The following is a 23307-nucleotide window of genomic DNA, read 5'->3' as shown; positions in this document are numbered from 1 at the left end:
CTGCACGATGTTGGGCTGTCAGCACAACCCCCATCTGTGGACGTCAGGCCCTCATACCACCCTCATGGAGTCGGTTTCTAACCGTTTATGCAGACACATGCACATTTGTGGCCTGCTGGAGGTCATTTTGCAGGGCTCTGGCAGTGCTCCTCCTGTTCCTCCTTGCACAAAGGAGGAGGTAACAGTCCTGCTGCTGGGTTGTTGCCCTCCTATGGCTCCCTCCACATCTCCTGGTATCTGCTTTCCCTTATGACTTCCCTGCCGGACTGACTATTTCCCGCACTTTTTCCTTAATATACTTTCCCCCCTAAATGCCCGACCCCTCCACACTTATACCCAATCTGGATCTCTTAGGTTCAAAAATTGCACCCTCCTGGCCAACCCCGGTCATGTTGGGCTTCCTTCTAGTTTCACTTGCTTCCAGCCCCCTTCTTGACTGTGTATGGCCAACCCGGGTTCCACCGTTTAACATGTCCCTCCCATCTTCCAGCACTCACCTTTACCCACCAAATAAAAACACTGCACCTGTATTTCTTTTGGATAAATTTGCCCACAGCGGCCATTTATTAACAAACAACATTAACATATTAACAGTCTTATAAATTAAATAAGAAGGGAGGGTTCTTGGAGTTAAAAATAGATCTGGCATAAATTAAACCAAACTCGAACCACCATGTTACCCTCAGCCGTCCATCACCAGCTCAAGGGCACCAAAAGCTCCCAGGGTAAAACCCCGTCCAGAGCCCAAAACCAAATGCCAGATCACCCCGCTCCAATTAACAAACTGCCTGTAATTTTACCAAATTCTTTCCACCGACACTTCTGTGCCAACTCCAAGAACCCCACCCCCCGCCAAAAACGAACAGCCCTGACCACCTCAGGCTTGTGAGTGCCCCAACACCGCTAAAGCCTTCACAATCCCCTCCTGTATAGCCAATGCCCACTAATCGATACCATTGTCATTCAAGTGCACGCCATCCTTTGCCCAAAAATTTACAACCCCCGCTTCGAGTTCAAAATGTCGAACGCTTACTCCCCGTTTCTGGACACAAAAGCTGATATGGGTCTATTCAACTTAACTTGCGCCCTATTAATCCCCTTCAATGATCTAGCCTCCCTCCATTTTTGCCTTGGCACAATGTCAGACCAAACCGTCAACACCTCAGGAAAGGATGTCCATAACCTTAAAAAATCAAATCGAATGTCCCTCATCAATTCCCTAACCGGGCGGGCCTCCCAAATCATTCCCACCCGCATGTACCACTAAAATATCCGGCGTACAGTCCAAACGGGCTGCCTTATGAAATTCAGGCAGCACCCTTCTCCATACCATCCCTCTAAAGCCGAGCCACCGAACCACGACTTGCTCTTTACTAAAACCCAATTGCCTACCATCTGGCCTCACATCCGCCCGCAGCTCCCCCCCAGTGGACGAAAGAGTGTCCCAGAATCCATGCTAACAATGGGATGCCACCTGCAACAAAACAACCACAAGGTATTCAATACTTAACAAGATAAAACCACATAAGCCCCCATACCTAATGCCGTACATAAGACAAATAACGATCAGAATTCCACCTCGCGATGCGTTTTATCATGTCCTTGCCCAAACCCAAACCATCTGCTTCTGATGCCGCACCAATCCTGAAAGAATGTGAGCCGTACACCTCCGGGCGAAGGCCCAACTCCCGAACTCCTTTTTTACATACCGCTATGAATTGAAAACGTGACAAAAACTCTCCATTTTCATGACACAATAAGGGACCCACTCGCCCCAACCAAACCTGCCAGTACGCCGTTAAACATCTCCTTGGGCACATGAAAGCCCCATTTACCTCACGCAATACTACCAGCTTGCCTCTACCCAATTGATCTGCCTTCCCATGCCTAATCCAAAATTCAATGCCCCTAGCCCAACAGCTAACATCCTCTGCAAACAAACCCCCAACCCTATTCCTGCTCGGTGTCACCAACTTGCCTAATCTCAGCGCACCAAAAAACGCCAATGAAAAAGCCAACCTAAACAGTGTAGCTTCAAAAACTGAACAACAAATCTTATCTAACACAAAACCCAACCATTCCAAGATACTAAAAGTCACCGGTCTTCTTTTATCTAACACCGTACCTCCTCTCCTACACCCCCTGAGTGCTTGCTTCACTAAAAAGGACTTCGTAACATCTTTTTTCCCCTGCAATTGAAAACCAAACGCTAGACCTGCGACAAATTTGCCAACTTTTGAAACAGACCATCCAATCTCAGCTGCCCTTCCCACAAGAAACAACACCGCCATCTCTCTATCGCCGTCATTCTCCACAAAGCCCCACTGCAGTATCCTACTTTGCCATACTTGCCACGATGCCTTGTATGATGACCAGGTCTGCCTTGTAATGGACTCCTGAATTAACCTTCCTGCTCCTCCATAACCAGCTGCCACAGATACGAAGGGCATTCCTGACCCACGTCCTCGGCCTCTGGTGCTAGCGCCCGGAAACGATCCCACTGGAAACGAGACAAGGTTCTGCGATGGAATTTTGCACACCTGGAACATTGACTGCTGTAATCCAAACGTTCAAATTAAGACAACAAAGAGCTAGTTCCCTCCGCAGCCTAATCACAGGCGGAGACGAGGCCGACAAGCTGTTAATTACAGACACCACTCCCATATTATCACAATGAAACCATATTCTCCTGTTCGCAAAACACTCCCCCCAAATTGAAACCGCAACTACGATAGGAAACAATTCCAAAAACTCCAGGTTCCTCGTAAGACCCCTCTCCTGCCACAGACTCGGCCATACTCCAACACTCCAACGCCCCTTCCAGTAGGCCCCATAACCAGCACCTCCCACAGCATCTGTAAAAATCTCACAATCAAAACTGCTCAAAAACTCGTGCTGAATTAACGACCTGCCGTTATAATTTTCCAAAAACAGCTTCCAAACCTTCAAATCCTCCTTGTGATCCTTATTTAAACAAATGCTGTCGCCCCTGATAACCTGCGACAAAATATTCTGCCCATTGGCATAATCCTGCATGCAAAATTCAAACGACCTAACAGTGATTGTAACTCCTTCAGCGTCACCTTATGCAACCTCCCGACTCTATCAATCTCCTGCTTGAGCAAACTCAATTTATCATCAGGCAACCGACACTCCATCCTCTCGGTATCAATTAATATGCCCAAAAAACTTAAAATGGTGCAAGGTCCTTCCGTTTTTTCTTCCGCCAATGGTACGCCAAAATGAATGACCGACTGAACAGATGCCAGGTCCCTCACCACCCATTCCAAAAAGGTACTAAACGTTTCAAACAAGGAACACGAAATTGCGCAACCCATTGGCAAACACCTATCCACATAGTATTTCCCTTTCCAAAAACAACCTAACAACGGGATGCTATCCTGGTGAACTGGCAGCAACCTAAATGCCGACTCGATATCAGTCTTAGCTAGCAACGAACCTGGCCCATAACCCTGTACCCATTGCACCGCCGCATCGAATGATGTATACTCAACCGAACAAAATTCCTGCGCAATGCCATCATTCACAGAAAGCCCCTTAGGGTACGACAAATGCTGAATCAAACAAAACTTATTCAGCTCTTTATTGGGCACAACCCCCAACGGCGAAATAATCACCTTGCTACTAGGTAATTCCTGAAAAGGTCCAGCCATTCTACCCAATTCAACCTCCTTTGCCAACTTCAAACTAACCACTTCCGGATGAAGGGAAGCCGACATCAAATTTTTAACAGAAAAGGGGTCCTCGTGATCAGGAGGAGAAATTCTAAAACCCTCCAAGAAGCCATCTGAAATTACCTTACCCTTCAACTGATCCGGATACCTATTTAAAAAGGGGGCCATCTCGTGAAGCCTCACCGGAGTCACCCCCTTGACCGGTACCCATTGGCAGCTTTCCCTTACCCTTCTTAAAGCATTTACCTGCTCCGTGTGAACTTCCGTTACAATGGGAGCACACATATTTAAATTTGCAGGAGTTCCCATACTTGCATTGGCCATCATTAAATTGCCAGCAAGTTCCCGCTTCCTTCTTAGTGCTTTGTGCCCCCTGACTACTTCCACTGTGTCCTGCTGATTGGTTCCCACTACTGCTGCTCCCGTGAAAGGACTGCCCATACCTCACCGGAGCCATAACCTTCAGCCACAACCCAATGTTCATTTGATCCCATCTAATCTCCGGGCGGACTGCCTTCCTCTGCCGGAATTGCTCGTCGTATCGTAACCATGTCTGACCCCCATAAGTATGATGAGCCTCCCCAATAGCATCTAGGTAGCAAAATAAACCCGAGCAATTATCTGGAGCTTTTTCTCCAATGACACTAGCCATTATTGCAAAAGCTTGCAACCTATTGACAAACGTCTGAGGAATCAATTTCCACCTACACTTCTCTTCCTCCTCTTTTCTACTTTCGTCCTTTTTTCCCTTATCCAAGTTAAACTTTTCCAGCGGAAGAAGGGAAAAAATTTCTACATAGTCATCCCGCCAGATTTTTTCCTTAACCTCTTTCTTCAAATGTGCCCCCAACGGCCCCTCAAAGCACACATATACCTCCCCTTTTGCCCTATCATCAAGTTTCACGGCCTCCGCTGTATCCTTTTCTGTCTGCACAGAAACCGATACCCTGGAAGGTGCCCCCACTGCACACACTGCCGACCAGGCCGATTCGCTCCCCACCTGCGACACTACAGGTTGACTAGGTAACCAAGCCCCCACCGGAGATAACCCTGTCTCATTGGCTCCACCACCGTCTATTCTTGCCAGAAATTGTAACATGCTTGCCAAAATATCCCTAAGCCCCACGACGTCTGATCCACGCCTCCCCTAACATTTACCCCGCTGGGCCCTGCCAACTGCCTATCCCCTGCCCCATCTGCTAATGACCCCTCGGGTGACAAATCATACATAGACGCATACTCACCGAGCTGCGCAGGTGCTGTGTCCCCGCCAGCCATACGTTCCGAGTCCTGTTGATTCCTTGAGTTGCCCTGATCCTCTCCGTATTCCGATCCACCAGACTCCTGCTGCTGCTCAAGGCCCACTCCCCTGCCCTCCTCGTCACCAGGGGGGACCTGAGCACGTACCGATACCCTCACAGATCGTACTCCGCCCGGTCCTCCCTGCCGTCCGTGACCCTGCGCGACTTCTGGACCCGGACTTCCCAGCCCGGTCCGTGTTGGTCCATGGGTGACTGCCAGGCAGCTCCATGCTGCTGCTCGCCGCTCCTCTACCCTGGATAGGATGACTTGAGCCAGGCAGCAGGTCCTCAAAGTGCTGCTACCCGCCCGTGTACCTGCTGTGCTGTCTTCCTCTGATGCTCTGTCTGGCAGACAGCCCGACTGGTACATCGCCAGGTGTGCCTGCCGTGCTGGTGGTCCCTCCGGTCCCCTCAGTCGCTCTGACACTCTTTTTATTAAACATGCGGCGTCGCGGATCGCCGCCGGCTCGTGTTGCGGGGGACATATATCTGCGCCCACCGCTCACTTGCTGTGCGGCCCTGTCGCATGCCACCGGCGATGACGCAGGCCGCACTTCCTGGGAGGACCCGCCCCCCGGATGATGACACGGCTGTAGCGCGGGCCTTGCTTCTGGCGGTGCGCCGCAGTAACAGAGCCCGGGCCGGGATGTAACTTCAGTCGCGGACCGCGACACACTGATAGCAGCGCCCGCAGGCCAGCTGGGCGGATTCCTGCTGTGGCAGACGCGACAGCGGGGGATTCTCCACAGCCTGCGCCTGCTGCACGTGCTGGCATACTCCGGCAAAAGCCTCTCGGGGGGCCTCGTCCTCCTGGTGCTTCTTCCTGATCCCGATGGCGATTCTTCTGACCTAGCATTCCCCAGCAATTCAGACAGCTGTGATTCTAGCCATCCTCCACTCCTGGATCTCGCAGCATCCCTCAGCCTGGTGATCAGGGAGTCAACCGTCTCCATAACGCCTGGTCAGTGTCCAGAAAACAATGGGTAAGTTGGAAATTTTTGTACTCTGTGTGCTTTCACAACTTTCCCTTATGACTTCCCTGCCGGACTGACTATTTCCCACACTTTTTCCTAAATATACTCCCGCCCCCTCCACACTTATACCCAATCCAGATCTCTTAGGTTCAAAAATTGCACCCTCCTGGCCAACCCCGGTCATGTGGGGCTTCCTTCTAGTTTCACTTGCTTCCAGCCCCCTTCTTTCTCTGCTGTCAGACTGATGGAGACAGCCTGGTCAGGCATATGCCGCACTGCTCCATTCACACAGAGAACTGGGGGAATCCATTCTCCAGCAGTTGGACCCCCGCGATCATACATGTATTTAAAGGGGAAACACAAGCACCGAGGATCTCTGGTTCTGATTGACAGACGGATGTTGATGCTTTGTTCTCCTAGTAGGGGGCATCGTGCTCTCCTCTGTGTTGGGGTCTTTTTTTGTTTTCTCCTTCGATGCTGCTGTCACTGAGGTTATTAGATCTAGTGATCTGGAACATGTGTATTTACTTTATGGCGGCAGTGCAGGTGGTCGATTGTTCAGGGCCGGCCGGCCTCACATGGTATTTATTGCCCATTTATAATTTGCATTTGACTTTTGTTCCTTAATATTTTTATTTCAGTGTTCGGGGGGATTACTATTAAGTTACAGTGGACACGAGCCTTAGGACACGTGCACAGACTTGCTCTACTCTTAACTGTTTTTTTAAAGATGGTGCAGCGGAGGCAGATGAGGCCGGAAGGCAACTGTAAGCAGAACTGTCCTTTGTCACTGATCCGTCCCAGCAATAAAACAGAGCTGTGTTTATCACACAAACCATGGCAGAATTGTCACAGTGATAGGGTAGGTTAACCCCGCGATATAGCAGAGGTGGGTTTGTCACAAAGTGCAAGGCAGTACCGGTCAGCGGAAAAGAAGAGCTGGGTTTGCCATAGAGTCCAAGTCAGAACTACTCAGCAGTGTAGCAGAGTTACCGAGCAATATCAGAGAGTGGAGTTTCTCTACAGGTTGATGTAGACCTGGCACAGGGAAGCAGTTTAGGGAAACTGCAAGAATGCACACGACCTGAATACTCAGGCAGCCTCCTGCCACATGAGCCGTCGGAAGCAGGAGGACGCGGCACTTATGGCTGGATTATCTATCATCTATTATCTATCTATTATCTGTTATCTATCATCTATCTATTATCTATCTATCTATTATCTATCTATTATCTATCTATTATCTATCATCTATTATCTATCTATCTATTATCTATCTATTATCTATCATCTATTATCTATCTATTATCTATCTATCATCTATCTATTATCTATCATCTATCTAGCTATCATCTATTATCTATCTATCTATTATCTATCATCTATCTATTATCTATCTATTATCTATCATCTATCTATTATCTATCTATTATCTATCTATTATCTATTATCTATCTATTATCTATCATCTATCTATCATCTATCTATTATCTACCTATCATCTATCTATCTATCTATCTAACTATCTATCTATTATCTATCTATTATCTATCTATTATCTATCTATCATCTATCTATTATCTATCTATCATCTATCTATCTATCTATTATCTATTATCTATCTATTATCTATTATCTATCATCTATCTATTATCTACCTATCATCTATCTATTATCTATCTATTATCTATCATCTATCTATCTAACTATCTATCTATTATCTATCTATTATCTATCTATCATATCCATCTTGATCAATGTGATGAAAACAGAGAATTCCCTTCCATTTCTTCGAGCGGTTGTGAAAGTCATCGGCTTACAAGGTCAGATCCATCTTTCATGGTGGTGATGACAATAAAACGATGACATTTTTTAAATTGCACAGAGGAGACGTCGGAATTTCATTATTGAGGTCAAACATTGTCTTCGCCATCCCTTCGGAGCCGCTCAGTGTGACGAGCAGTCGCTGCTGCACCACGTAGCTAAAAACGTGCAACATTTTTAAAATAAAAAATTAGGCACAACGGCGTAAAACCTTCTAAATGTTAAATCCAAGAAAAGATGCAATGACTCTCAAAGGAGCAGAATATTCTGAAATTCGATGGGATGAATCACGGACGATTCTCTCTTCGTTTTTTCGAAGCCATGGTTCATCTCAGATCACACGTTAACGAGGCGGACATCCATTCAATGATTAGCTCCGGCTTTATAGGTTAGGGTTGGCACGGTGTGGCGGTTTTTTTTTTTTTTTTTTTTTTCGCTATTGAAGACAGATGAGTGAATAGTTTACAGCAATGAAATAGTTAAGCTCCAAATGTATCACTGACCTCCAATTCTCCTTTGAAAAATAAAAATGATTCCCCCCAAGAATCGACAAGTTCTTAATATGCCACAGATACAGTAATAAAACACGCACATGTTCGGCTGAAATGAAGTCATCCTCTGCGGTGTGCGATCTGTAAGGTTCTGCTAAACCCAGCACTGAGCTTATAAATTACGGGGAACATATATCCGCCCTGGACTGTAATAGGCTGCATTCCGCAACAAGTGTATCTTAGACAATCCACATATTATAAATACCGCCATATTGACTGTTCACCTTAAAGGAGATGTAGCTTCGTGATATCGATGGCCCCCCAACCCCCACACCCGACCATCAGAAAATATCTGGAAAAATCGGCATGTCCATAAAATACATTCATAGGTCATTAATTTTAATGTAATCTGTGTAATACCTTAGATTTCCTGCGGAGGCACTGTAGGAAAATGGAACACTTGTTGATTGATTCGATCACTTGTGGTTTCACCAAAAAAAGAACAAAAATTAGTGAAATAAAAAGAAGAAAATTAGATTAAAAGGGCTTTTGACGGTTCATGTACTTGAGTAAATCCGACCTATAACCTTTTATAAACTAATAAAACACAGATGCATGAAAATAGTAGATCCATTAAAGGGGTGTTTCCACCATCTCCAAGATCCTATCCCAATATATAGTAGGTGTAATAATAATAATAATATTAGCAAATACCTCCAATTAGAAACGTAGGATAGTTCTTCTGATTAGCTATGTCGCTTACTCCATGGGCAAGGCATTGCAGTAGCTTAGGTAGCCATGGTCATGACAACTCATACAGTGCCAGTTAGATAGCTTTTAATAGTCATAACCATGGATACCTAAGGGATAAGTGAGAGCTAATCAGAAGAACTATACTACATTTCTAATTGGAGATATTTGCTAATATTATTATTATTACACTTACTACATATTGCGATAGGATCTTGAAGATGGTGGAAATACCCCTTTAATGGATCTGCTATTTTCACAAGATGTTCTTTGTTTCTGCATCGTAATAGACGACAAGCGTATACACTCTCCATCCTTATCTCCTTCCGCCCACATTAAGTTTCACGGTCGGACAAGACTTAGCCTAAGAAGGTAAGAAATAGATAAATAGAACGGAATTGTTAAAAAATACTTTAAACCAAGACTGAAACACGATATGTACGGACGATATAAATCCTCTGCCAACTGGCTTTGGCATATAAAAAAAGAAAGATATAGAACAAACGTGACAGTGTAGGAGAGCGAACTCATTTCTGCTATTATTAACAAAAAAATATTATAATTGAAGGAGTTGGATGGGATGAATAAAATAAGTCCATTTATTTCCAAAAACAGCGCCAAAAATGCTGGTCAACAGGTCATGTATGGTATTACAGCTTAGCATCATTCAATTTAATTAAGCTGATCTGCAGTACCCGAGACAACCTGCGAACAGAAGTGGCGCTGTTTCCAGAAGAAAAAAAAAAGCAGCCATGTTTATTTATTTCTCTTTTTAACTCTTTTTTTATAATTTGCCATCTTGGAATTTTAGATTGATATATTAGATGCTCAATAATGGTGATATAAAGCTTATACTTAAAGGGATTGTCCGCTCATTTAGCAATCCTCTGGCGTTCCTCTTTTAGCTGTGCGAGGAAGTGAAGTAGTCACATTTCCTTACAACAGGAATAGGATTTTTTTTCCCTGACATACAAACATTCAACCACTGCAGTCAATCACTGGCTGCAGCAGTCACATGCTGTCCAATGCCGACCTTTACTGGAAGCAAGAAGACAAGTGAGGGGAACCGAGCACTTCCAGGAGAGGAACAATGGGCTATATCTAGGGGAGTATGCGGCATTTAGTATTTTTATCTGCTTGTCCATTATCTCAATGTAGAAAAAAAGAGGTGGACAATCCCTTTAAGGATGTTGTCTACACTCTGGACAATCTGTTTTCGTTAGAAAAGGTTCCTCAACAATAAACTGGAACCACAAATGATGAGCTGTATTCTTTAGAAGAACTCAACAGTAAGTGTTCTGTTTCCCTGCAGTGCCCCCGCAGGTGAATCGGAGAATTACACTGTGCTTATTATAATTAATCAGATGCAGAGTCATCCAGAGTAGGAGATGCTCTTAGTATGTATTCTCTGCTATGACTAATAATTGAGGATCCCAAATAGTGGATTAAATCAGACATATGATCCTATAACTGAGTTCTTGGGTGCTTAGAAAAGGCCTGAATATTAGCCTCTAAATTGGCCTCTGGGCTGAATATTCCCTATATAATATAGAAGTAGTTTGCATTTCAAACATATTTTGTATTAAAAGTTTGTCTGGGATTACAAAAATTACTTTTGTTTCCTGAAACAGCTCCACACCAGTCTACAGGTTATTGTGTTACGCAAGGTGTGGGAAAGATTAAGTGCAACATGAAGAAAAGAGGGGGAGGAAGCCCAAACTCTAGGGAAAGGGGGGAGTGGAGACCCCTAGGCAGATCTAATATCACCCTGCCTCCCCTACCGCCCCTATATAGGTTCCACATCCATCCCCGAGCAGGACCCTAAGCACTGGATGTCCCCAGAGCTTGGCCCTAGATAGGGAGTGGGAGGGGTGAGCATTGGTCAGGCCCCACTACAGACTAAAGACAACAAGGTAGACAAACAAAGGGTATTAACTTAGCTTGAGCAGACACCAGAGGAGTAACGCCAACTGCCCTCCTAGGGCACCAGAGAAGAAACTAGCCAACTGCTAGTGCTCCAAGCCTATTCATAAAAAGTATCACCGGTGATTGCCAGGAGGAAACTGAGGGTTTTTAACTCCCATGCAAGGGTGTGTCAATCAGCAGCAGGAGGGAGGTTGCTGCTGGGTCTTAAAGGAAGAAGGATTAAGAAGGTGTCTGCAATGCCAAGTGCAGTGACCTTCTACAGCTAGACCAGAGTGACTGTCTATTACACCTGACACACCCGTGACAGTGTGTCTGGTATTGCAGCTCAGCAACAATTTTATGGAACTAAACTGCAATATTGAAAACCAACAGTAGACAAGTGAGGCGTTATTTAAAAAAGAAAGGTAGGAAATTCTACCTAGTTAAGCAAAAAAATATCCTTTTTGTTATTAAATAACAAGACCTAAAGTCCAGCTATGGGGGTAGATTGGGGTCTTCACTTCCAGGGAAACAACGGTGACAGAACATCACCACACTAGGCAGATGGAGGTACTTCTCTACAGCTGTACTGTAAAACATTCATGTCGTAAAGCACAGATGTGTCCACCATTGCTTTTCACAGTTTTTTTTTAAAGGGAATCTGTCAGTTGATTTTTGCTATGTAATCCAACAGCAGCCTGATGTAGGGGTCGAGAGCCTGATTCCAGCGATGTATCACTTAGCTTACTGGGTGCAGCAGTTGTGAAACAATCACAGTTTTCTCTGCAGCTGTTGGGCTGTGTATAACCGCGCCCACAACCCTGATTGGCAGAAAGCTGCCAATCAGTGCTGGGGGCATGGTTGGACTAGGAGGCACGAGACACCTAGTCTTGTAGTGATAATCTCCTGCTGATAAAACTCTGATTTTATTGAAACAGCAAAACACAGCTTAGTAAGTGATACATCAATGAAATCAGGGTCTCAACCCTTACATCAGATTACATGGCAAAAAACTTGCTGACAGATCCCCTTTGAGAGTTCCAATTTCTTATGATACAAATTCAATGCATTATCAAAACACAAAGACACCTATAGTATAAACGTCTCCCAACAGAGTACTGTGAATTTGTGTTTTTATTTTTAATTTTTTCATCTCAAGATATGTTAATTTGCATTAATTCTACTTTTTTTGCCTGCTTATGTGTTTTTCAGAAAAAAGAAAAGCTGACATGGAGGGATCGAATTCCTGCATATTTAGTCAATTTTGCAGCAATTTTATTTATGGTAGGTAACATTATGCTTGACTTTGACTCTAAGTTACCCCCAAGTAGATCATCATTTAGTATATTCTAATATATGAGCATATACTAATACGTCAATTGTAGAGATGTGCTAACTTTCAGCTCCAAGTCCCACTAAGAGGTGTGTTCCCCTTTAAAAATAATTTTACATGATATACAGGTATAATCTTTAGAATTGTCTGTTCATAATTTTTTTTTTCTTTATCTTGTACTGATTCTGAGCTTGAGCTTGTATTATGCTTCAGAGCTGCATTTACAATTCAGCTGGTCGTCATTGGAAACAGTCAACAAGTTTGTAGTCAGACACACTCCTAACAGTTTATCTAAGCTCCTGTAAATTTGGAGGTTGTCTCTTTTGAAGACTACAATTCCCAGACATTGAACCAGTAAGGACTACTGGGAAATTTCAGCTCTGTAGCCGGCAGAATTGTGAGTGCTGCTCTGAAGTATGATACAGATTGTGCAAGAATAGAAATGTAATGTATGTAAAAAGTGACCTAAGTTTTTCAGAAGATTATTTTTTTATGTATATTATAAAATGGTAAGAAAAGGTGACTATACTTTACATTTTAGACTTTTACGAAAATGAGTAGTCTTGCCCTTTCTCTTGAGGCTGGTAATGATGTAGAGATCTGCAGAGAGCAGAATATGAGTCTACTCTCTTCTATCTACTGTTTTTTGGTTATGGTGTCAACCCTGCCTATCTTGTCTCCAGCAGTAGGATAAAATTTACATTCAGTCACTCTTATCCTCCATAGATTGCACTCACATTTTCAGCCGTGTTTGGAGTCATCATCTATCGAATCACCGTTGCGGCAGCCTTGGCGGTCAGTACAAACGAGAGCACTAGATCAAATGTCCGTGTGACCGTGACGGCCACCGCTGTCATCATCAACCTGGTGGTGATTCTCATACTAGACGAAATCTATGGGTCTGTTGCAAAATGGCTCACGGAAATAGGTAAGAGGGATGTTCATGAACTTCATATTACATACATAGCTCCATAACTGAGCTGTTCCGGCCGACACCGGGAACAGATGATTGGCCGGGGTGCTGGGTGTCGCACATCCACCGATCAGACATTGATGACCTATCCTAAGGCTAGACCATCAATGTTGAAGTCCAGGACAACCCCTTTAAAAGGATGTTCTTAACTCAGACATTGGCCGGGGTGCTGGGACGTGTCGCACCCCCACCGATCAAACATTGATGACCTATCCTAAGGCTAGACCATCAATGTTGAAGTCCAAGACAAGCCCTTTAAAAGGATGTTCTTAACTCAGACATTGGCTGGGGTGCCGGGTGTCGCAACCCCACCAATCAGACATTGATGACCTATCCTAAGGCTAGACCATCAATGTTGAAGTCCAAGACAACCCCTTTAAAAGGATGTTCTTAACTCAGACATTCAAGACATATTCAAGGACATAACAAAGCTGATAGAAGCAAGTTCCATCTCTCGGACATGTACCTATCTTGAGTACATGGAGTTCTGGTCTTGCGGCCTCTGTCAGTGGAGAAGTTCCAAAAGTAGCTGGTCGGGATGAACCAACTTCTTTCCAAACTCCCATAGAAGGCTATGGAGAGAGCAGAACATTGGCCGCCATTAGATAGTAGGCAAGGGACCTGCATCTATCAGGCTTTTTATAAATCCCTTAAAGAGAATCTGTCAGCAGTTTTTTGCCATGTAATCTGAGAGCAGCATTGTATAGGGGCTGAGATCCTGATCCCAGTGATGTATCACTTACTGGGCTACATGCTGTCATTTTGAAACAATCACAGTTTTTTCTGCTGCTGATCTATCAGTGCTCAGTATGCTGAGCCCTGTATAACCCCACCCACACCACTGATTGGTAGAAAGCTGCTAATCAGTGTAAGGGGTGTGGTTGGACAAGGAGGCATGGGACACCTAGTCCTGTAGTGATAATCTCCTGCTAATAAAACACTGATTTTATTGAAACAGCAACACACAGCCTAGTAAGTGACACATCACTGTAATAAATGTTCCTATATTATGCTGCTCTCATATTACATAACAAAACCCGCTGACAGATTCCCTTTAAATGAGCATAGTCCTTTAAGGAATTACTCCATGCAAAGCAAAAACTCCACTTTTTATGAGAAAGTTGGCGGTTATGTAGTATGGCATTGAGGGGATTTTAGTAAGGAGGGCAACCATGCACCTCTGTGGTTTCTGCAAAAAAGAATGCTTCAATTCCTATGGACAAGTCTGATAATCATTGTCTTTTCTCTGCAACTTCATGTTGAGCCATGAAATTCTGTGGTTTTTTTTTCTTGTTCATGCTCATATCTCTTGTTATTGGTCTTGGTTTTAATGATTGACTGAGAATTATAAAAATAAAATACCTGTAAAAATAATTGCGATCGAACTGATAAATGTAGCTGCAATGCCTGAATTACAGCTTAAAATAATATTTTCAGAAGTAAATGAGTGATGAAGTACTTTAATGAGGACCTGTCTTTAGCTAAAAAAGAATATTTAAATACTGTGTAAAATCCCTGAGCTCCCCTGATTCAGTTGCTTTTTTCCGTTTTGTGCTCCGTCGCTCCATTACAGAGATATTCACATTTGATTCTTCTGCAGCGCAGTATGGGAAATTTCTGCTTGAAGACCAACAGGGTGTTTCTTCAGAGTCTTCTCTGGGGGTGTGTGCTTTCACCCCTCTTTCCCAGAAGCTGCCAATCACAACTCAGTAGCAGATTTAGAATTCTTTCAGTCTCAGAGGCTGCCGAGCCGTGATTGGGCGCCCCTAGAGAAGACTATAAAAAAGTTTCCAGTTGGACTGCAAAGTAGAAATTTCACATAATGTACTCCAAAATAAAGAAATGTGAATATTTCTGTAATGGAGTAACGCAGCACAAAACGTAAAAGAGCAGCAGAATCAGTGGAGATCAGAGATTTTTTTTACAAGGTGTTAAACCCATTTTTTTCTCTCAAGTAACAGGTTCTCTTTAGTATTGATTGTTTATCATTAGGATGTGCAATCAATATTGGATTCATGGTTGTCTAGTGCTGGACAACTTTTGGTGCCTTCATTCAGCTAATCTGGAGAATGTGTTATCGATAACTGAATGGAAATATGTTGCATGGAAATCTATGATAATAATTGGTAATGGAAGCTCACTGCTCAAAACTAATGAAGATTGGATCAATCACCAAGTCAACGTCATCATGTTTCTCTCTTTAGACCTACTCGACTCTTTTGTGTGAATTTCTTAGTAGATCTTAGAGCATAAGATCATATGATATCCTGAAGAGACCTTGTGTTATCATCTGAGAACACTTAGACCACTCGATCATATGAGGTTTTTCTAGGACCTCATGTTATCATCTGAGAACACTTAGACCACCTGATCATATGAGATTTTTCTAGGACCTCATGTTATCATCTGAGAATACTAGAGAGAACATTGTGCCATGCAAAACCCATGATGATGGGTAATGTACCCTCACCAAATCAACTTGATCCCACTTAGCAACTGGTCTCTTTTGCGTGGGTTTTTGATCCATCTTAGACCAGCTGATCGTGTGGGATCCTCTTCGGACCTCATGTGATGAATGATCTGTAGATTCTAGAAGAAAAACTGTGCTATGCAAAATCCCTGATGGTGGGTAATGGACACTCCACAAGCCAATATGATCTTGCTTTTTTTAAACACAGATCTCCAATGCTCCTTCATGTGGGTTTTTAATCCATATCACCATATGTGGTCCTGGAAGGACCCCATACAATCAGTTTATGATAGTAAGGGGAAAAACTGTGGAATGCAAAAGCCATGACGATTGGTAATGGACCCTAACCAAATCAACTTGATTTTCCTTCTTTAAGAAAGATCTACTATCTCCTTCTTGTGGGTTTTTGATCCATCTTAGATCTGGTTATATAGGGTCCTGCTAGGTCCCATGCTACCATGTTGCGAATACTAAGGAAACAACTCTGCCATGCCAAACCCATGAGGATTGGTAATGGACCCTAACCAAGTCAACTTGATCTTGCTTCTTTACAAAGATCTGCCTTATGTGGGTTTTCTCGTCCTTAGTTCACTTGATCTTATGTGGTCCTACTAGGACTCCATGCTATCATCTGTAAACAATAGGGGAAAAATTGCATGTGCTTGTTTTTATAACATTGGGCAATACCCCTATAATCAATAGAGGTCCTTCAAAGCTAAGAGCCATACTTGATGGAGCTCCTAGCTGATGGGAGAGTCCTAATTGGAGAACTTCCCTTTTAGGGTTGACACTAGGAAATCTAGATAAATGCTAAGGCCCATTGGGCTTGAGTGGCACGTGCCAATCTTGAGGAACATGCTCAATGTTTTAAAAGCTGCGGATGGACTAGACAGGTGATCCACTATTACTCCATCAGTCAAAGACTTGGAATGAGACCTCTCCTTCTAAATTAGGACATCCTGATGGGGCATATGAAAAGGAGTTGTTGTGAACCAGAACCTCTATGTTTTGAAGGACATTACAAAAATGTGTCATCATACCTAAAGTAGGGATTTCTCTATAATAAACCAATTAAAGTAATTAAAAATCTCAAAAAGTTAAATGTTTGTCGTGTTAGTTGGTCAGGTCTCTGGTTAAAATATTTCTTAGAAATAGATATACCCATTAAATTTCCCACCTTTCAGATTTTGTAGAAAGGGGATTGAATATTTTGACCTTCGAGTCTTTGTTCTCATTTTTTTCCCTATAGCAAACATGAATGTAACATTTGAGCCCTTTTTATTAATACAACATTGCTGGCGGTATCTTTTTTCTTTTTCTAAAGGCGTCCCATGTTCCTTTACGGTTGTCAACAGGTTTGTCAAGTAGATGATATAAGAAATATTAGGAGACTAAGATGGAAACAAGGGTCACGAAGAAGAGATTGTACAGTATCTCATCTTAAAAGCAAAGGGCAACCAATTGAGCCATAATGCTGCCATACTGCACCTCTCTGACTGCAGGCACACAGAATTTTATTTTATTTTTTTTAGATTTATGATGGATTCATAGGGAATCCGACAGAAAAAAAACTTGTGGTGTGCTCCATCAAATATTGTATTATGAAGGTATTCACCTCAAGAACCATTGCTTCCAAAAAATTATAGTGCCACAATGCAGTGCCATATGGCGGCACACATAGTGCCTATACCTCTAAAGTATAAATTTAGCTTGACAGCCTCTGTGAAGATGGCTCTGGCATATGTCTTAGCAGAAAAGTGGGCACGGCCATGGAACCCATATTTGTGACGCAATGTGCATGAATACTACACTAAAGATCAAAACTAGCATGGATGCAGAGGTGAGAGTCACACCAAGGTCTTCAGAGTCTTGGTGCTTGAATACACCCCCCACCCCCCCAAAGCTCTAAAGACCCCCTACTGCAGTATTATAAATGGCACATTTTAGGTAAGGAGTCGGACCCCATTATAAATTCTTCATTGAGGCCCAGGAACGTCAATTTATGTCTTTGCTGCAGTTTAATTTTTACATAGTTGATCCAAAGCGAAAACTAATTACGGACCACATTTCCTTTCCATTACACATCCTACATATTTTTGACCATCTCTGACACTTTTCATCAACCAAAGCAATAATTAATGTATTTTATCCAATGCAGAGGTGCCCAAAACTGAGAAAACCTTTGAGGAGCGGCTGATACTCAAGGCGTTCCTTCTGAAGTTTGTGAACTCCTACGCCTCAATATTCTACGTAGCCTTTTTCAAAGGAAGGTAAGTTGTATCTTAAAGCTAAATTATGGAGCAAAACTTCAAGTAACGTCTTTTGGTAATGAGCCAACGTCTTTTATTTATCTTTCTTTTTTTTCTCTTTTTTGGTACAAAAATATTTTAAAAAGTTCCAAAAGTTTTAAAAGTGTTACATGAAATGAAATGTATCCAATGTCATCTCATGAAGACAATCCCTATCTATTACTTATTATTGGGTATAGATATCATAGAGAGGGATGTCCAATAATTTCTTTAATTTCTTTATTTAATCCATATTTGCTCCTACCTTAAAGGCATCTTCCATGCTTGAGGCTCAAGTCTTCAGTCACTCTATGTGACTGCAGACTTGTGAATTCTTACAGTGCGCACAGTGCATACTGTCAGGATTCGCCAGTTCTGGCACTGGAAGAGTGTGGTCAAGGGACAACAAGTATGTGATTTGCATACTTCCGGTGACATTCTGACTAGACATGTCTGGCCTCGTTCAATTCAGTTGTAGTGAACAAGGCCACGCACATTCAGCTGGCCTGTATGCATTCCAGCGAGTCCTTAAAGCGAGCCCACTGCACGCTGTGAGGATTCGCACGTCTGCAGTCACAAATGCTTGAACTCCAAGCCTGGAAAACCACTTTAACCCCCCCTCCAAAGCATTTCTGAATAGAGGTGGTTGGATAACGCAGCATTTAATCTTAATTATCCAGACGTAAATTCAGTAGGCCAGGAGACATATGCCATTATCTTTATGTTGACTTTTGAATTGATGTGTTTTTCTTTGGTTGATCAAGATAAACACACTATTGTTTGAATAAGCCTGGATGTTGATGCTTGAGTTTATATTTACCGCAACTTATTGTCTGCTAACTTTGCAAGACAGGGACGCAGGGTCATTGAACAATGAATGTTTGCTAAATATGTTAATTGACCATTGTATGGGCCCTGTGGCTTGTTGACCTACAAAACAGAGAAGGAAGAACTATTCAGATCGATTAAATGCTCAAACAATAAGAGACAAGCCCCTAGCACCTACCCCCCCTGACCTGTGAGTGATGAGAGGGACTTTACAAAAAACACAGCCAAGAGAGACTCTTCAGACAGTAACCAGGACACATGGCTCCATCAAGAAGGACACAGAATTGACTCTACAGGATGTCAGCTTAGGGGACCACGGCCCCAGCTGGCACAATACTGATCTCCTCCATTGACTGGAACCCATAGATACGTTTGGGGAAGCCGGGAATGTGACCCTCTGGACACCTGGCCTCATGGATATATTAGGAAAAGCCAAGTTGGAGCCATCTGGTCGCCTGGTCCCATGGAGACGTTTGGAGAAAACAGGATCATGACCCTCTGGTCATCTACCACCAGGGATACGTTTGAGGAAACCAGGTTGGGACCCTTCGGTCACCTGGTCACATGGAGATGTTTGGGCTAGCCAGGTTTGGACCCTCCGCTCACCTAGAACCCATGGATATGTTTGAGGTAGCCAGGTTGAGACCCTCCTTTCACCTGGAACCCATGGATATGTTTGGGGTTACCAGGTTGGAACCCCTCCGGGTTACCTGGAATCCCTAGAGATGTTTAGAGAAGCCAGGCTTGGACCCTCCAGATGCCTGGACACGTACCTCAATGGACGATCAGCTTCCTAAGCTTGTCATTACTTCCTTTCTGTGGGTGCCTGCCAAAGGCAGTGTGCCACTGGTGGGGGTAGTCGGCCCTGGAAGACCCGAATTCGCAGCAGCTTTAATCTCGGCAAGCCAGCGGAAGGGTAAGACTGTAATTTTGCACCATCTTGGGTATTTGCTGGGACTGTTCTTTATGTTTATTGTCTGTTCGGTGGTTCAATAAAGTATTACCACACTGTTTTACCCTCACCCTGTGCTGTCTAAGTAATATTCTGCCCACAGGAGATCCCCATGTCTCCACAGGTATTATCGGAGGCAGTGACTATGTCTCCCTGGTACTTCAGGCCATGACAAAATATCAATATTCACTAATCTTTAAGATTGTATTGGGTCAAACAAAGAACTGAAGTTGGGCCTTGGGGTAGCAGAGAGGCCATTTTCAGTTGTTTTAGTAAAATAATATAGTTAAAAAAAGAAGACAAAAAAAGAAACCAAATGAGCAATTTACTATATTTATATTGGAAATTTTACATAAGCTTCTCATACAAAGGAAAATATTTTCATGTGAAAACTTCTCTAATACCCTTTTATGTAACCCTTTTAAACTTTTTTAAAACTTTTTAAAACTTTATATTGCTGATAAAACAAGTTTTGTGATATAATATGCGTTGAGTAAGATTCCTTGATATTTTTGTTAATTAGTAATTTTTCGGCCCTTAGGTTTGTTGGAAGACCTGGCAGCTATGCCTATATTTTCCATGATTACAGAGTTGAAGAGGTGAGTGAAATCATAGGAAATCAATTTAATAGATATAATGTAAAAATGAAGAAATAAAGTTTTCAATTGTAAACTTTCCAGATTTAGCCTTAAGAGCAAATGTGTCACCTATTGTTTATATCATTTTTTTGTGTTCATTTTTTTTGTATACATTTTGACAATGTTTTTTTCTCATATCACAATCTTTATTAAAAATACAAATGGGAAGTCTAGTAGTTTTCACACTGGCCACTGGGGCTATTTTAGATTTTAACTTCTTCCAGTTGTTTCAGGAAACAACACATGTACATTAGCTACAATGGTCAGACCCTGACCCTACCTTTTGTATTAAAGCATCTAATGAGCGGGTAAAAAAGTCATTGTAGAGAGAGAGGGACATCATTTATTTTGTTTGGCGGATCCTGTATTATCAGCTGTATATAGAGGTGTTACCAGTCATTGTAACCCTGTCTCTGCTGATAAGGAAACTGCTCTAAACTCTTCCTGAAAGAACAGGAATGACGAGTCTAAAATAGCCCCAGTGGTCAGTGTGAAAATCTGAAGAAAACTAATTTTGTTTTCTAATTAACATGGTCAAAAATGGTCAAAAATCAAAAATATATGTACTACAAAAAAAAAATATTTAAACAATAGATCATTTTATGACAGCATATTCCCTTTAGGCCAACTTTTTTCGCTAGAGTATGGCATCATTTCATGGTGGATGGTGTCCACTTTCTGAACAGTATCATCTAGGGAGCCTTGTTGTAGTTTCCTCTATAGGTGGGTGGCCTGGAGCGCAGCTGTGGAGGTAAAACTTAGAAAGGAACGTTGCACTTGAATTCTCAGGATCAGCTGTGAACCTATAGGTGAGTCCACCACCATGGTGATGGTATATCCTAGCGATATGCAATTAAAGAAGTTGTCCACTACTTTGACAACTCCTTGTCTTACCCCACGCTTGGCCCTGATAAAATAAAAAAGCTCATACTCACCTCCCGTGCCGGCGCCGTTCCAGCGGTGTCGGCACTCGCGGTACCGGGGCTCTCGTATGGTTGTTGTGACACATCAGCCAGGTGCCCAATCAGCGCTGGTGTCGCTGTCCCCACCTTAGTACGGATTGAAAATGAAGAGGAAGTCAGAGATCAGCTGCAGCCATGGACTTCCTCTTCATGGTCAATTCGACAGAAGGCGGGGACAGTGACGCCGGCGCTTATTGGACGCCTGGCTCACATGTCACAACAACGAGAGTCCCGGTACCACGAGTGCCACCACCACTGGAACAGCGCCGGCACAGGAGGTGAGTATAGACTTTTTTATTTTATGTAATTCTATGTAACCCATTAAGTATCATTTATATACATCATGTGTACAAACCCCATAGCATGAGCAAATGATGCTAATGTCCTGCTCTGGTTTTTTGACAGTGCGCCCCAGGGGGATGTCTGATGGAGCTGTGTATTCAGCTTAGTATCATTATGTTGGGGAAGCAGCTGATCCAGAACAACCTGTTTGAGATCGGAATACCGTGAGTACTCCCAACACATGCATCTTTCAGTGACCATTTTCTCTTTTTTAGCTGTTTTCTTGATGATTAGTTAATATTGATGCCCCCATACTCAAATTTGATTTAAAATGAACCTGTCATTCGGCCAGAAGTGTTCAGTTTTTATTCTTATGTTATTCCTGCTGTTGACCTGAGCTTACCATTTCTTGTTTTTTTTTTAAATCCGCCATACGGTTCCAGAGATATGGGCCTTTTTATTTAGTGCTAATTTTTATGATCCTTATCAAGGAGGCGTGGCTGACTAAACTCCTTGGGGGCGTGTCTTTAAATTATTCTGCATAATTACCCAGTGAGCCACGCCTCTTTGAAACAGACCATAAAAATTAGCACTAAATAAAAAGCCTCATATCTCTTCAACCGTAGGGCGGATTTTAACAAAACGAAAAGAGGAATTCTCAGGGGAACAGCGGGAGTAAAATAAAAGGAAAAATGGCCACTTTTGACCTTTTGACAAGTTCTCATTAAAGAGTTGTATCATCAGAGACAACTTCTTTTTGGAATGCAACTTCAGGTCAATGGGGTCCCACTCTTGGCAGCCATGTCAAATAATTGATCTTGCCGGCTAGTGAGGTGGCCGCTGCAGGGAAAATGTAATATTGCTTGGTGGACAATCAGAAGAAAGCTCATCTATGTAATTCATGGAGGGCTCAAGTCCTTCAGAAAAGGAGTCACTCCCATTCTGGTTTCTAGAGGTTGGTCGTGAGTACAAGAGTCCTCTCAATGATGTCCATATGCCTTTTGAGGAGATATGGACTGTAGATGCCTTCATAAGGTAACCCCTTTAAGCTGTACTTAACCTTAAAGGGACTTTCTGACATCCTTAAAAAATGATGCCAGCGTGAGAAGAAATAGTATGAAATGACAAAGTCTATAATGACCTGTTGAAGAGTCCTCAGTCAGGTAGTTCCCATCAGTCTATGCAACAGCAATGATATTCCCAACCACTAGGCCTCCGCGATGTACAGCAAAAGAGTGTTGACCCGCCAAGTATAAAGTCTTCCAGGCGATGCTTGATGGGAGAAAATTATGCAAATGAGCTCTTGCAGGAGGAAAGAAACTTAGCCTTTATCCCTGCTCTTGTTTTAGAGCTCGTCAGACGTTGACTTACGGGGTTGCTACTTCCTAGGTGGTGCTTTCGGCATCGTTTCTTTCATTCTGAGAGCGGATTAGCATGAAATCTGCTGGAACCTTCTCTTTCGACTTCATGTTTATACATTCTTAGATTAGGATACTGTAAGCAACATGTTGTAGATGCTTCACTGGCACCAGGATTATAGATAAGGGGGAGACTTAGTGATGAAACGAGTCGCAAGTGGAATGAATTTGTCATTATGACAAAGTCGGTGAAATATGCAAACACACGACGTAAGGTTTTATC

At 43.0% G+C, this 23307-nt stretch overlaps 1 protein-coding gene across 2 annotated transcripts in view; it reads left to right on the top strand.

Annotated features, from left to right (window-relative positions):
- Window positions 1–23307, top strand: part of ANO2 (anoctamin 2) — a 381234-nt gene that overhangs the window by 254661 nt on the left and 103266 nt on the right. For both annotated transcript variants that reach the window (XM_073649311.1, XM_073649312.1), the window contains 5 exons: window positions 12153–12224; window positions 13000–13201; window positions 17875–17986; window positions 20326–20383; window positions 21790–21890. In XM_073649311.1, coding sequence (XP_073505412.1) covers window positions 12153–12224; window positions 13000–13201; window positions 17875–17986; window positions 20326–20383; window positions 21790–21890 — 545 coding nt within the window. The remainder of the gene's footprint in view (window positions 1–12152; window positions 12225–12999; window positions 13202–17874; window positions 17987–20325; window positions 20384–21789; window positions 21891–23307) is intronic.

Source organism: Phyllobates terribilis, unplaced genomic scaffold, assembly GCF_046119375.1.
Source record: "Phyllobates terribilis strain yellow unplaced genomic scaffold, ASM4611937v1 Scaffold_10__3_contigs__length_209671492, whole genome shotgun sequence".
Lineage (NCBI taxonomy): Eukaryota > Metazoa > Chordata > Amphibia > Anura > Dendrobatidae > Phyllobates > Phyllobates terribilis.
The sequence above is the reverse complement of the archived record's forward strand: the minus strand, read 5'-3'. Positions and strand labels throughout refer to the sequence as shown.